The sequence below is a fragment of the Aulonocara stuartgranti genome, assembly GCF_965226115.1.
Source record: "Aulonocara stuartgranti genome assembly, chromosome: 20".
NCBI lineage: Eukaryota > Metazoa > Chordata > Actinopteri > Cichliformes > Cichlidae > Aulonocara > Aulonocara stuartgranti.
The window spans coordinates 8967460-8980599 of NC_138956.1; the positions used below are offsets into that span (position 1 = coordinate 8967460).

Here is a 13140-nt window from a genome sequence, read left to right on the forward strand (position 1 = left end):
GAGGAAGTGCATCAACAATGATCTTAAAGAAGCAACTGTTTCTCCCCTTCATTCTGGTAAGGGTTATAAATTCATCATTATACATTAGAAGGATTAGTCACTAGTGGGAAAACACTCAAAACAACTGACAGTCTTCCCAGGAGTGGACGCCACAGCAAATTCACCCATCAAGGTTGGACTGTGCAATGCTCAGGAAAGCTGAAAAAACCCAAAAATCTAAATTTAGGATTCTAAAGGTCTGATGTGTGACTTATAGTGACATGTAAAAACTCTTTCACATGACTACTGAGCCCACAAATTCAATAGTAGCTCCACAGCAGGGTACCAATTACCACAAGAGTAATACACCATTCACTAACATTTCATACAATCGCCTTTTATTTCATATTGAGATGAACTAATATATTTGAAAATCAACAGAAGTCTGTGCAAATGCCACAGTACAGAGAAAGAAAGATGTCCTTAGTGTGAACGAGATCTGCTGGAGCAAAAGTAGAGACAGAGAAGGAAAATGGAAGTAATGAAAAGCAAGAAAAATAAACCTTGTGGGTGATCAACTCTGCCAAAACACAACAGTCTCATCTTTCTTAACCATTTTTATCTAAAGCTCATGAAGTTTGGTGTTTCCCAAAACAATGACATTTTTCCTAGGACTATGTTGTCTCACAAAGTGTCTTAAAGACTTGACAACCTTACATGTACAGCATCCCCCAAACACCCAAATGTACCTTACAAGTGATAACCCAGCCATATCAAGCAGTGATTATATTTAATGTCATTGTTACAACTCTCTTTTCTCAGCTTCACATTTGTAAAAACACTCATACTGGAAAATTAAGACAAGAAAAACAATCAGATTAATAGAGGCAATAGTTCTAAAAGAAGTCTTAAATTCTGATGTAACAACACATGAAGCCCTTCAGTTACTCGTCTTCCAATTTTATACCTTGGGCATACAATTTTCATCCATCTCTCATGTGTCTCAAAGCAAGGAGCTTGTTTAAGACCTGAAAAAATTGAACATAAAATTATGTAACTGGACATCCAATTGGGAAATGATTTGTGAGAATACATTTAAGGATGAATGTAAGGGTGGAGTGAAACAAGCTTTAAAAAAGTCACCATGCCCGGCTGAAGACATGATACATGTGAACAGGGGAAGGGGAAAAAAAGACTTGAACCAAATTTATGTCGGCCAAGTTGCAATGCTAGCATTTCTGCAGAGCCTAAAAGAGAGGCCACTGTAATTTAACAGTGAACAGCACTGACATCATTCATTATGCTCGTCTGCAGTTTTTATAGTTTGACCCAACTGTACAAAGGGATAAGACACACAGACAGGATCTGCCTTCTTCGCTTTAATGACATTTTAATTCAAGGGGGGGGAGGAAATAAATAAAAAACAAAACATTGGAAACAGGACTGGAGGTGAGGTTTGGCTGAATGTCAGACTGACGAGATTCAGTCTGAAACCTCAGACTGCCAGCTACAATGCTCCACAGCCTTCAAACCACTAAAAAATAAAAAAAATTAAAAAAAAAAAAATAAAAAGGTACAACTTCACCAAATCACTGAACTTCACAGTTATCTGCAGGCAACCGCATTAGCATGTTTTGCTGCAATGCTGATTTTGTGATGCAAGCTGAATTGGGCAGCCAGTCAAGCTTAACACACACTTTTTAACTGCTATTTGACTATTTGCGGACTATCTTGCATGTAAAGGGTATGAAAATGACACCATAAAGCTGTAAATTGCACTGTAATTCTATGCAATTATGTACAAAGTTGCCTTGACTGTTTTTATCCGTTGCTACTGTGTTTGATGGTCGGGTGCAGTGTTAAGTATCAGACGTCTGACTGCAGCTTCACCTGCTCCACTCTGAAGATCAGTTCCTGTGTCCGTTCATTTACAGAAACAGTAACATTCAAATTAATGTAGAGGCCCAAATCATCCCATGTATACACAGGCTTGCCAAAATATGAGCACAGTGAGATAAAACAAGAATAAACAGGACAGCACACAGAATTCCATCCCTCTAATATGGCTTATCACTTCCCTGTCAACATCACATCTCATTCCATCAACCGTTTCAATTTATCACATGGGGCGAAGGTCTGCAGACTACAGGCTATTTTTGCCATTTATTAAGAAGCAAAGAACCCAATTCTATATTTCAGTGTTAAAAAAAAAAAAAAAAAGGGAAAATTTGAGTCCAGACACAAGGCTGACCGTTTTCTCGTAGCTTCAAAGGCGTGCTCAGAATCACTCCTTCTGAGCCACAGATAAACATTTTCACTTAGGAGGAATTCAATTTGGTTGGCTACATTTATGTGGGTTTTTTGTTTTTGTTTTTTTATTTTGAAGGTGTGGTGACACAGGAAGTTTCATTATGTTGATAAAACAACATTAAAAACAACCTATTTTAATATTTATTTTGAATTCAAAACTATTAAATGGAATTACACATGTAACATCATACTCATTTTTGTAGCTCTGTAGTTTCCCCAATAATATAATAATAACAATCTGTAATTTTCTTAAATATCTTTAGGAAAGTAGAGGTAACTCTTAATTCTTAGCAGTTCACCCTAATCAGCGTTTAGTCTTAATGTTTGGCCTGTTTTCACAGGAAGAATCATAGAGGCCGAAGGAGGGTGTGAATATAACCTCATGGACTTTTGCTCTTCTAATCTAAAGTGATTTAAAAAAAACAAAACAAAAAACACCATGGTTCAGTCTCAGCTAGTTGTAATTTCTCACTGAAATTACAAGCTTATGATTATGATTATGAGTGCAAACGTATTTTTCCAAAGTACGGTTTCAGTTTGTCATCATTGCTAAACAATTCATTTGCTTCAAATGACTAATCAAAAAGGACAGGAGGGAAATTGCAAATTCAATGATTTGATTGTTTCCACAATAGCATGCAACAGCAACAGCAATGACTGGCAGCACAATCAGTGAACTGATGACCTTTAGGTGTAAATGAAGTTCATGTTTATTTAGATGAAATAATTTAGCTGCTATCAACAACCCTAGAAAACGATTCACCATGAGTCAGGTCTGGAAGTATAAATTTAGAGATGGTAATGCTACAAGTCCAAAGGATGTGACTGTGAGACCTGTGCCATGTTGACTACTGACCAGGACAGCAGTCCTCTGTTTGTGGAATCATTTGTCCTCATGGACCAGTGCCAGAGTTACAACAATTATAAAACTTAAAATCGGTAACTCATAAATCAATGTGATTTTCTTTAAATACCACATTTCTAATGGTGCAAATGGATAAAAGAAGCGCAGACAATGACCACCCTCCCTTCATTGTAGGCACCCAGATAACAGAACAGCACTTGCTCACACATTTGTAGCATAATTTCAGAATCTTGAATGCAGAAGTGTAAACAGGTTAGGATCAGGAAAGAAATAAAATCAGCTTGCAAAACAAGAAAATCATCCACAGATCTGTGTGAGCGTAACACCACCAACATGTCTTGTTAGTCCAAAAAAGTTAAATTTTTGTTGAATTAAATAAGTGAATAGACTATTTGGGGGGGGGGGGCACTGACAAGAAAAGAAAAGGAAAAAAAAAAAAAAAAAAAAAAAAAAGGAGGGTGGGTGGGGTTAATGTGGTTTGTACTTCTGCTTGTGATTCCAGAGAGGTATCGGGTGGCAAGTTAACCTGGTCTGGAATTTTTCTTTCACCTGGCACTTTTTCAAATCTTGATGTTTGGTAACACAGTTCATCAGCAGGACAGACCCGCAGCAGCTTCTTTCCTGTGGTCCAGCAGTTGGTGCTGAGTAACATGCTTTTCATGCTTCCTCCGTTCCACACCTGGTTCTATATTTGGAACCAGTGAACCCAAAGCTAATCTGACTTAGTGCTTCTCAATTTGACGCGCCACAGTCTTTCATCGAGAATCAGGAACTCAAACCCAGCCTCTGTCACGGACAGCTTTCCCCACAGCGAAAAACAAAAGAATGAATATGGCTGCTCTGTAAAACTTACAAAAAAAGAATATCATACACCCATTTCATTATTTATTTAGAAAGCAAAAAAAAAGAAAAAGACACACGAAGCAGTGAACAGATTTCTGCAAGCTGGGATTAAGTCTGGAAAAGAAAGAATTTTTGTGACTTTCTTTCGTTTGTATGCAGGAGCGAGTCAAGAATTTAGTGTTCAGTCTGCCCAACTACACTGAGCATTTACAACCATCGTGTCTCAACTGAAAGCACTGTACAGTCTTTTGGGCTTCACAATGATGCTGACAGAGTTTGAGTGTGCACAGCTGTTTGTATACACTGGTCAAAGGGGTGTGTGTGTGTGTGTGTGTGTGTGTGTGTGTGTGTGTGTGTGTGTGTGTGTGTGTGTGTGTGTGCCTAATAGCTGTCACTGAATAAACCTGTATACTAGTCAGGAACTCTGAACACACCAGTATACTTGCCAGTGACCTCAAACAGAGCGTGCATATCTGTACACTTGTGTTCTGTTTGCTATGATCTTGAAGGTGCATCCTCAAAGCTGATGATGCTGGACTCTGGGTGCTGCACTCCACCCAAGGAAGGTGCTCCGCCACTTTGTGACATCAATGATGAGGAGGTGGAGGAGAGGGAGGCACTGATGGCTCCCCCTGCTGTTCTTGGTGTGGAGGAGGGCTCACGTCCGCCTGGTAGGAGCGGCTGTGTGTCGGTTCTGACCTCGTCGTCATCGTCGTCTTCCTCGTCATCCATGCTGGGCCAAGCAGACTGGTCCTCTACGCGTTTTAGACGCTCGTTCAGAGCTTTCAGGGCCAGTTGTCTACAAGGATGAGACGAAGAGAAATGCTTTGCTTCAATGATTTCAGGGCTCAAAACACTAAACTACTGACATAATAAAAAGAAGTGAGTAATGTGTCTCTATGGGATTCTTGTAGGAATTTCATACGTACACACTGAGAGTCTTTAATGATAAAGACTAAAAAGCTGATAATGTTGAACAATATTTAAATTCACCAAAATAAAAAATACATATAAAAAACGAGCAACATCTACCAAGTGGGCCCCTCAGGGAGTTCAAATAACTTGGCTTCAAGTATCTGACACAAGTTTTTGTGTGAGGCAACATCAGACTCAACCCAAACACTGCTTTTCTAATTGTAAAATAAAATGTGACTATTTGAATGGTGCCAAAAGAACAGAAACATTATGTTTGCACTAGTCTAATCAGAATTACATCCATTTTAACTGCGTGTAATTCTGATTAGACTACTTCATACTGCACTAATCTCACCTTTTGTCTCAAACACATCAGGGAGTCAGTGGAAACGAAATACTAGAAATTAAGATTACATCATTGTGCAATTAAAGCCTCCCAACAATTGTGACGCTGAACATTAAGAGAAACACAGAACCTGACAGGAAAAGCACCAATAGAGCTTTTCACATGCGTCAACTCATTTTACCAAAGTTGGTGGTTAAGTCAAAAACTACCGCAAACGTACAAAACTACTGCTGACTCTTTGCTCTTCATTTCCTCCATGGTGCATTACCTCTTATAGTAGTTGTGCCGAGGTGTGACGTAATTAACAAAGAATAAAGTCACACTAAATTGAGTAGATTGGCTGCTGTCGTGACACCCAATCAAGCTTTTTGAGTCAAGATCGGACATGTCAAACTGAATCCATCCATTCCTAGTTATGACAAATCAATACTTACTAGAGCTACCTCACCAAATTCTCTGTTGTCTTTTAGGATTTCTTTTTTTAAGTAGGAGTACCCAAATCTAGCAGTGAAAAAAAAAAAAATCCTAAATAATGTTTTACTTAACTTTTGCTCAAAAGTCAACTCTAAATTTATTAAAATGTCAAAGAAGTCATTGCTGCTGTGGGGGCATTTATTTCTCTCCAAACATGTAGCCAAAAAAGTTGCAAATGTATAATTCACAATTGTTTCACATCAACAAACATATAATCTAAAGTGGTAACAGTAACTTGTTTTAAGATATCTGTGCTTACACACAGACGTCACTGAACACACTGGCAGACTTTGCTATTCTAGACAAAACACACATGTCACACCCAGTCTTTTCTTTGGTTAACTACATGGCTACTAACAACTACTGTAATATTGTAAAAAATTAAATAAATAACTGTATCATGTTAATGATACACAAGTGTTTAAATTAATATGCAATTCTTATTTTGTACATTTTTTACAGTTACGATTATGGTCTCTTCCCTTACTTTGTAAATTTGCCAAACATGACACCAAACACACACAATAAAGCAGAGGTGGGACCAAGTCATTGTTTTGCAAGTCTCAAGTAAGTCTCAAGTCTTTATCCTCAAGTCTCAAGTCAAGTCTCAAGTAATGTCAGGCAAGTCAGAGTCGAGTCTCAAGTCACTGGTGTAAAAGTCCGAGTCAAGTCACAAGTCTGAAACTTTGAATTTCAAGTCCTTTCGAGTCTTTAAAAAAAAAAAAACGAAAAAATAATGTTGCAGTTATGCTAAATGTAAATATTAGACCATGTAATTTTAAATCTGTGTTTTTCTCAACACATGACAAAAGTGAACGTAGAAAATATACACAAATTGTGAAATTGCACCTCTTTAAAATGCAGCTCAATTAAACTTAGCTCCAAGAATAATTTTCACCGACAGTTCTGAGATAAGCTGCATGTTATTCTTGGATGCGCTTGTAGGACCAGCTTTAAAATCGCATGACAAAAATATCATACACATTAAAAAAAACTGTATCACCAACGTAGCCTGGACAACATTTGCTAGTTAGATGAAGTCAGCTATCTCATTGTAGCATATTTATATGCATATTTATAATCATACGGTTCTTGGAGTGAGTGCATACACTCATGAAGTTTAGTAACTTCAGGTCACTGCAACAAGCCCAGGTACAGTTTACCGACGGATGGGTACAGGACCTTGAAATGCACCGTGTAGAACGAAAGACCATCGTACGTATCATAAGTTTACCAGTCTCACAAATTGTCGTCATAAATACACATTCGTTAACCGTTTATTAATAGGACCTTTGAGCTCAACGGTAATTAATTAGCAGTGGAAATAATTTCTGGTAGCATCACAGAAATGTAGCAGTGACAATAATATTGTATGCTGTAATCGTACTGGACAATTAGTGATACAAAAAACCTGTTTTATCCTGTGAATAAAAGTATATGTTTTTGTCAATGTACCATAATAACAGAAGCGAAACGCAATATTGTGTCAGGACAATTCACTATTTATGCACAATAAACAAAGGAGCATAGCGCGACAATTTCTGTTCAGCGCCAGACTTGCTTGTAACCTATATCACTAATTATGTTATGAAAATGACGTATTAACTACTAAAAAACACTGACCTTCGTGTAAATGCTTGGAGCAGACTAACCTGTGAGCTGGAGTGTTCTGGGACGTTATATTTGGTCTTTGAATGGCTGCAATCCAGTCGCGTCTTTGTTACTTCAGAAACATGGCTCGAACAATTTCTCTTCAACGACGTAATCCGATAACAACCGATCTCTTTACCCGTCGGCTTCCCGTGGCTGTCATGCGACCGGCTATTGCAGTTAATGATACAACAGCTTCTTGCCATTTTTGTGTTTCTTTTTATCGCTGTGTAACTGATTTTAATTGAAAGCCTGCGTGCGCTAGTACCGCTTGCCACGAGTTCCCAGAATCCTTTGCGGTTCTACCCGTGAATGACGTCACATTTTCAATCTCTATATAATATGCATGTTAAATTTTATATTTGGGGTAAAATATCAAGTCTTTTCAAGTAAACCGGTTCAAGTCCAATTCAAGTCCCAAGTCATTGGTGTAAAAGTCCAAGTCAAGTCACAAGTCTTAGAACATTTTTTCAAGTCAAGTCTAAAGTCATAAAATTAATGACTCGAGTCTGACTCGAGTCCAAGTCATGTGACTCGAGTCCACACCTCTGCAATAAAGTATATTTTGTAGCTATCCCATTAACAATGTATTATTAATGAATGTGTATTGAGAGTCTGACATTTTAAGAGCTATAACTCAAACGTTCTCTTTTAATAGAACGGCATTAGAATGCCATTAGGAACCTATTCGCACCATTTATTTAATTATGCAGGGACTGTTGGAGTGTGGCCTTAACGTGGGCATTTTAGACCATAATTTGAAATATAAATAGATGAAGGCAAAAATAACATTTTATACAACACTTTACTGAGACAAACTGAGGCTGGTTGTATTCAATGCTTCAATTTCAGTTTAGTGTATGAGGACATATGTTTACAGATGTAAATATTTAACTCCTTCTTGCGCTCACTCACCTCCTCCTTTCTGCATCCTGTGGGTCTGTCCCAGGTAAGCTGATGGTGATGGAGGAGGGCGCTCCCACGTCGTATCTCTTTACCATCTTCCTGCACACCTTCATCTTCACCAGGGCAGAGTGGACGAGCCCTGCCAGCAGTCCCACAGCTGGCTGCACTGCCTCTGGGAAGAAACTTGCGAAGGCAAAGTGGTCTGACATGTCGCCGCGGCCCCGGCTGTGCCTCTGGTAGAAGCGCAGGTAGACCCATCCGGACAGTGCACCATAACTGTATGAAGCCAGGGGAGCGGAGCTGTCAAGCAATCCAGACAGGCGCAATAAAGCCAGGAAGAGGAGGACCAAAGCTGGTGCTGCTTTGAGTCTCACCTGAAAGGAACAAAAAGACTTCAGTTCTGGTGGCCAAAATCATCGAGGAAGCTACCATTTTATAAAAACTTGTTGGCTTGCAGTTCTCACAATCTCTTTAAGTGAGTTAGATTTAGGAATGGGGAAAACCAACTGGTTAGATGCCGGGTAACAGGCAGAAGTCACAGTCCAAGTGTTTCAACAAATGTTTCAACAAAGTTCCTAACCTGGTCAATTGAGACCAAGAGATTTGAGAAGTGACCCAGTTTCACTCAAACTGGCAACAAGCACAAAAAGCAAAAATGAGGGCAAACTAAGGCAGAATGGCCAAGACGTTTCAGAAACTTATTGGGAACATGCCACTAAAGTGTGTCTCAGCAAGAAAAACTAAAACCTTATCTGGACACAGCTGCTCTGCAGACGAGCAGGAAACTAAACCCTAAAATGTAAATTAAAAGACTGCACTATAATCCAAATGTCGAAGAAAATCGAACACAGGCCAACTGGAGAAAACGCTGAACACTTCAGTCTGTAAACTACATGTGCTTACACAGTGATAACTTATGACCATATAATCCCATTAAGAGCAAAAACTGGTGACAAAATGACACTTGGATGAATGAAACCTCTGAAAGCGTTTCACGTTTTGCAACATGATTTTTAAATTAATATACAGATGGTAGAAATATGACAATTAAAAAAAGTTATGTCTCTCCTCCAGCATAAACTACAAACAGACCACTTTTACAGACTTTGGGAAGACGACTTACAAGTGTTACAGTTAAGGCAATAAATCTGTGATATCTAGCTGACAGAAATCTATGTTTTGTTTTGTTTTTATTTATCACTTGATACAAACCCAGCCCTGTGACAGACTGGTGACCTGTTATGGTCAGTCACCTCACACCCCTGAGTTTGAAAAGTTGAAGTGGATGGATGAATTGATAAAGTCCAAATAACAGACCTCTGTAAAAGACCTCTGAGGAGGGGGTGCCAAAACTTCTCTATACAGGAAAAAAGGTAAAACACCAAATCCCCATATAATGCAAAAATAACGCAATAGATAAAAAGAATTGTTTTGTGTGTGTGTTGGGGCGGGGGGGTCGTTTATTTTAAACACAATTACAGATACAATCTCATCAAGACTTATCCTGTGTTTGTTCAGACTGTGAAAAGTTGCTGAGTACTTTTTAGCCAACAGTACATCCAAGAAACACCTGAATTTTGCATTATAAAACCACAAATGATTACACATATCATACAAAGCCAGCGATTTTACACTGTACTCCACCATATACATTTGGTTTTATTCTTCAATATATGCACTCCTATCAAAACCAGAAATTCCAACTTTCATCCAGTCTAAAAAAGTGATTTTGAGACACTAAATCTTACATATCTACTAATAATTAATTACTGCTGCACATCTAATGGCAAAGCAAGCAGTCTGCAGGTAATACTCCTAAGCTTGTATTAATCCAGATAATAATTAATAATAATAATAATTCAACATTGACTGGTGTTATATTGATCTGTCACGTCCAAAAAAACAGAGTTTATGCACATATTCTAGAGACTAGTGGTTAGCTTTCCATTGTTATTTGTGCAGTTGTTAGGGTACATACTCAGTTCATCTTTACGCCTTTTTACCCCACCCTCTCTTATTAATTATGCTCACCTGTGGCACTCTGAGCACTGTAGTATCCCCCATGGTCTGCTTCAGCGCCACCAGGACACCTCCCAGGAATCCGGCTGCTCCATGGACACGCACAGCAAACAGGAAGTCCAGGTCAAAGGTAGCCACATAGGTGAGGAGGTAGGAGAAGCCTGCTAACAGGCCTGCAGACACGTTAACCACTGCGAAAAAGATCAGGAGCTCCAGAGCACCCCACAAAGGCTCCAGCAGGCGCCCACAGGCCATTACTGTCCCCACATTGGCTGCCACACCCCAGACGTGCTGCTCCACCACTCCATGGGTTACCAGCGTCCACACCCAAAAGTTGGGTGGAAAAAGGTAGCCCGGGGTCACCCCCAATGCGTATGGAGTATTGACAGCCCATGAAAGCAGGTACAGCAGTACTACTAGAGCACTTATAGCTTTTACTACTACACTGGTGCTGGCAAGGGCAGCCAGGAAGTGCTGTCGTGCCACAGGCAGGTAACGATTCATTGTGGTCAGTTATGAAGAAGGTCCTCTTTGAGCAACTCTGCCCAAAAGAGTTAAAAAAGCAGAACTAGTTGCCTGTTGTTGTAGCAGTTCTTGAATAATGGAGAGAGGTCAATGATGCCAAGCAAAACAGGAGACACCCGTGGGTCCTGACAGCATCAAAATCCACACTCCTCTGTGAGCCTTCATCCGGATAATGTCTGTGAAGTGGGCATAGGCAGCTTTAGTAATCAATACAGTTAGCTTCTACTCTTCCTACAAACGTTTGTTAGCAATTGTATTAAAACTCATTAAGGGAGTTTGAAGCGTTACAGCTCATCTACCCTTCAAAAGGAACAGTACAGTGGAAAACAAGCAAAACCGCTGATTCTTACAGTTTAACAAAGTAACAAACTTCGGGCTTCAGTAGATAACCTTAGCTGGGGCATTTTAATCAAGCTGGCGACCTTCAGTCGGTGTAGACAAAAGTAGGGCAAGCTTACAAATCACCACCAGTTACCAGACAGGTGCTAGGGGCCAAATATGCCAACAATAAGAGAAGCAAAATAGCCAAGTAGTAATTTCTTAAGAGCAGTCTGGCTGAGCTAGCTTGTAAACACTGATAGCTAAGGCTAGCTAGCTGTCAAACTGAGAGTGTTTCCAAGTACTTTACTTTATGTCCACTGAAGATCAGAAGAGGTTTCGTGTGAGTGTAAAACAGAACAGCTAGGGCCAGTAAAACCTGGTCGATGAAAAAGCCCACCGAGCCCCAGTTCTTAGTCCTCTCGGCCCGGGCTAGCCTGAGGGTTTCCCGTCGCTAGCAACAGGCCCTCAAAACAATATTAAAGACGTTCCCGGACCAGCGTCAGCTCTCATACAGTTCATAGTCTTTCTCATACGACCCTAGCTTCATTGGTTTATTTTAATGTTCTTCTCTCCTTTCAAAGCAGGTTGCCAGACAAAATTATGTTACCTTTCCAGGCACTTCTCCTCCCAGAAAACACCACACAGCGAACTGACCTGCGCTGTCTGCCACCGTCATCAACAATCGGTGAAAAAACGCCGTCGCGTAACTTCCGGACAGCATAGCACTCTGGGATACTGAGTTTTTACACAATCATTTCCGTAAAACGAGTCTGTAAATGATGACTTTCGTTTGCCTACGGTGAAAACTATTTCATTTAGTTTACATTTACTTATATACGCTATTTAATTTGCACTATATTTTAAGTTAAATATTTCACTTTTTTTTATCCTGCCTTTATAGTACTTTTACTTTAACCCTTTGAGGTTCACACCAAGAAAATTGCAATTAAAAATAATTTCTTTTGCATTTTTCTATTCATTTAGAACAACAGTAACAAAGTTTAGATTTTTTTTTTCAAACAACTCCATAGTTTTTTAAACTTGGGCCTCAACCAAACGACTGAGATTTTCATTCATGGTAAAACTGAATACAAAAAATATTTTTAAAAGCTTAACAAAACAGTTATAAACTTCTGTAACTTAGCAGCACAGTAACTGAACAGATACAAGAGAGTTGTAGTGCTACAGGACCAACTGCAACTGCAATTTAGAGGCCTTAGATTTCCTTTATTTCTGGTGATATGCAACAAAGCACTGCTGGTGGGCATTCAGGCACAGAAGCACTTTGCACTTAATGATACAATAATAATAATAATAATAATAATAATAATAATAATAAACTTTATTTATTTATAAAGCACACTTAAAACCAAGGGTATACCAAGGTGCTTAACAAGTAACATAGAGAACAAGAGGAAGATAATAGAAATAGAAATGGGACCAAAGTAAGCACTAGGTATGCAAGCAGATAACTGTCACTGATACATAGGAGAAGCAGCAGATACAGAAAAAACAAGGAATTAAATGAGCATAAAAGTGCATAATGTAAAATCATAAGTGAAATGTTAACCAGAAGGAAAGGCAAGATTGAAGTGGGTCTTTAGTCGTAATTTAAATAGTACAATAGAATCAGAGGTGCGGATAGCGAGAAGGAGGTTATTCCACAGTACCGGGGCAGCCAGAGCAAACGCACGGTCACCCCGAGACTTCAGCTGAGATCTAGGTTGCGTCAGAAGTAGTTGAGTAGCAGATCTAAGTGTCCTATTACGAGTATGTGGCCTGAGAAGTTCACTAAGATAACTCGGCGCTAATTTATTAATAGTTTTGAACGTAAGGAGTAATATTTTAAATTGAATATGGCACTTTATGGGCAGTCAGTGCAAGCCAGCTAGAACAGGAGTAATAGAGCAGAATTTCCTGGTACCAGTCAAGAGGCGGGCTGCCCCATTTTGGACTGTTTGCAGTCTAAGGAAAAGAGAAGAGGGAA

General features: G+C 39.3%; 1 protein-coding gene across 1 annotated transcript; it reads right to left on the bottom strand.

The window, feature by feature from the left end:
- Positions 1 to 355: 355 nt before the first annotated feature.
- Positions 356 to 11850, bottom strand: tmem115 (transmembrane protein 115). Its single transcript, XM_082517584.1, has 4 exons — positions 11761 to 11850; positions 10320 to 11008; positions 8298 to 8662; positions 356 to 4796 (listed from the first exon to the last, which is right to left on the bottom strand). Exons 2-4 carry the CDS (start codon positions 10809 to 10811, stop codon positions 4493 to 4495), a joined length of 1161 nt encoding a protein of 386 aa, XP_082373710.1. The 5' UTR covers positions 10812 to 11008; positions 11761 to 11850; the 3' UTR covers positions 356 to 4492.
- Positions 11851 to 13140: the final 1290 nt, after the last annotated feature.

Excerpts from the sequence above, each read along its gene's own strand:
- tmem115 (XM_082517584.1), bottom strand. The coding sequence starts at position 10,811 with ATGAATCGTTACCTGCCTGTGGCACGACAGCACTTCCTGGCTGCCCTT. Across the intron at positions 8,663-10,319 it reads CAGTGCTCAGAGTGCCACAG|GTGAGACTCAAAGCAGCACC; the intron begins GTGAGCATAATT and ends TGTTCCTTTCAG. Across the intron at positions 4,797-8,297 it reads CAGGATGCAGAAAGGAGGAG|ACAACTGGCCCTGAAAGCTC; the intron begins GTGAGTGAGCGC and ends TCATCCTTGTAG.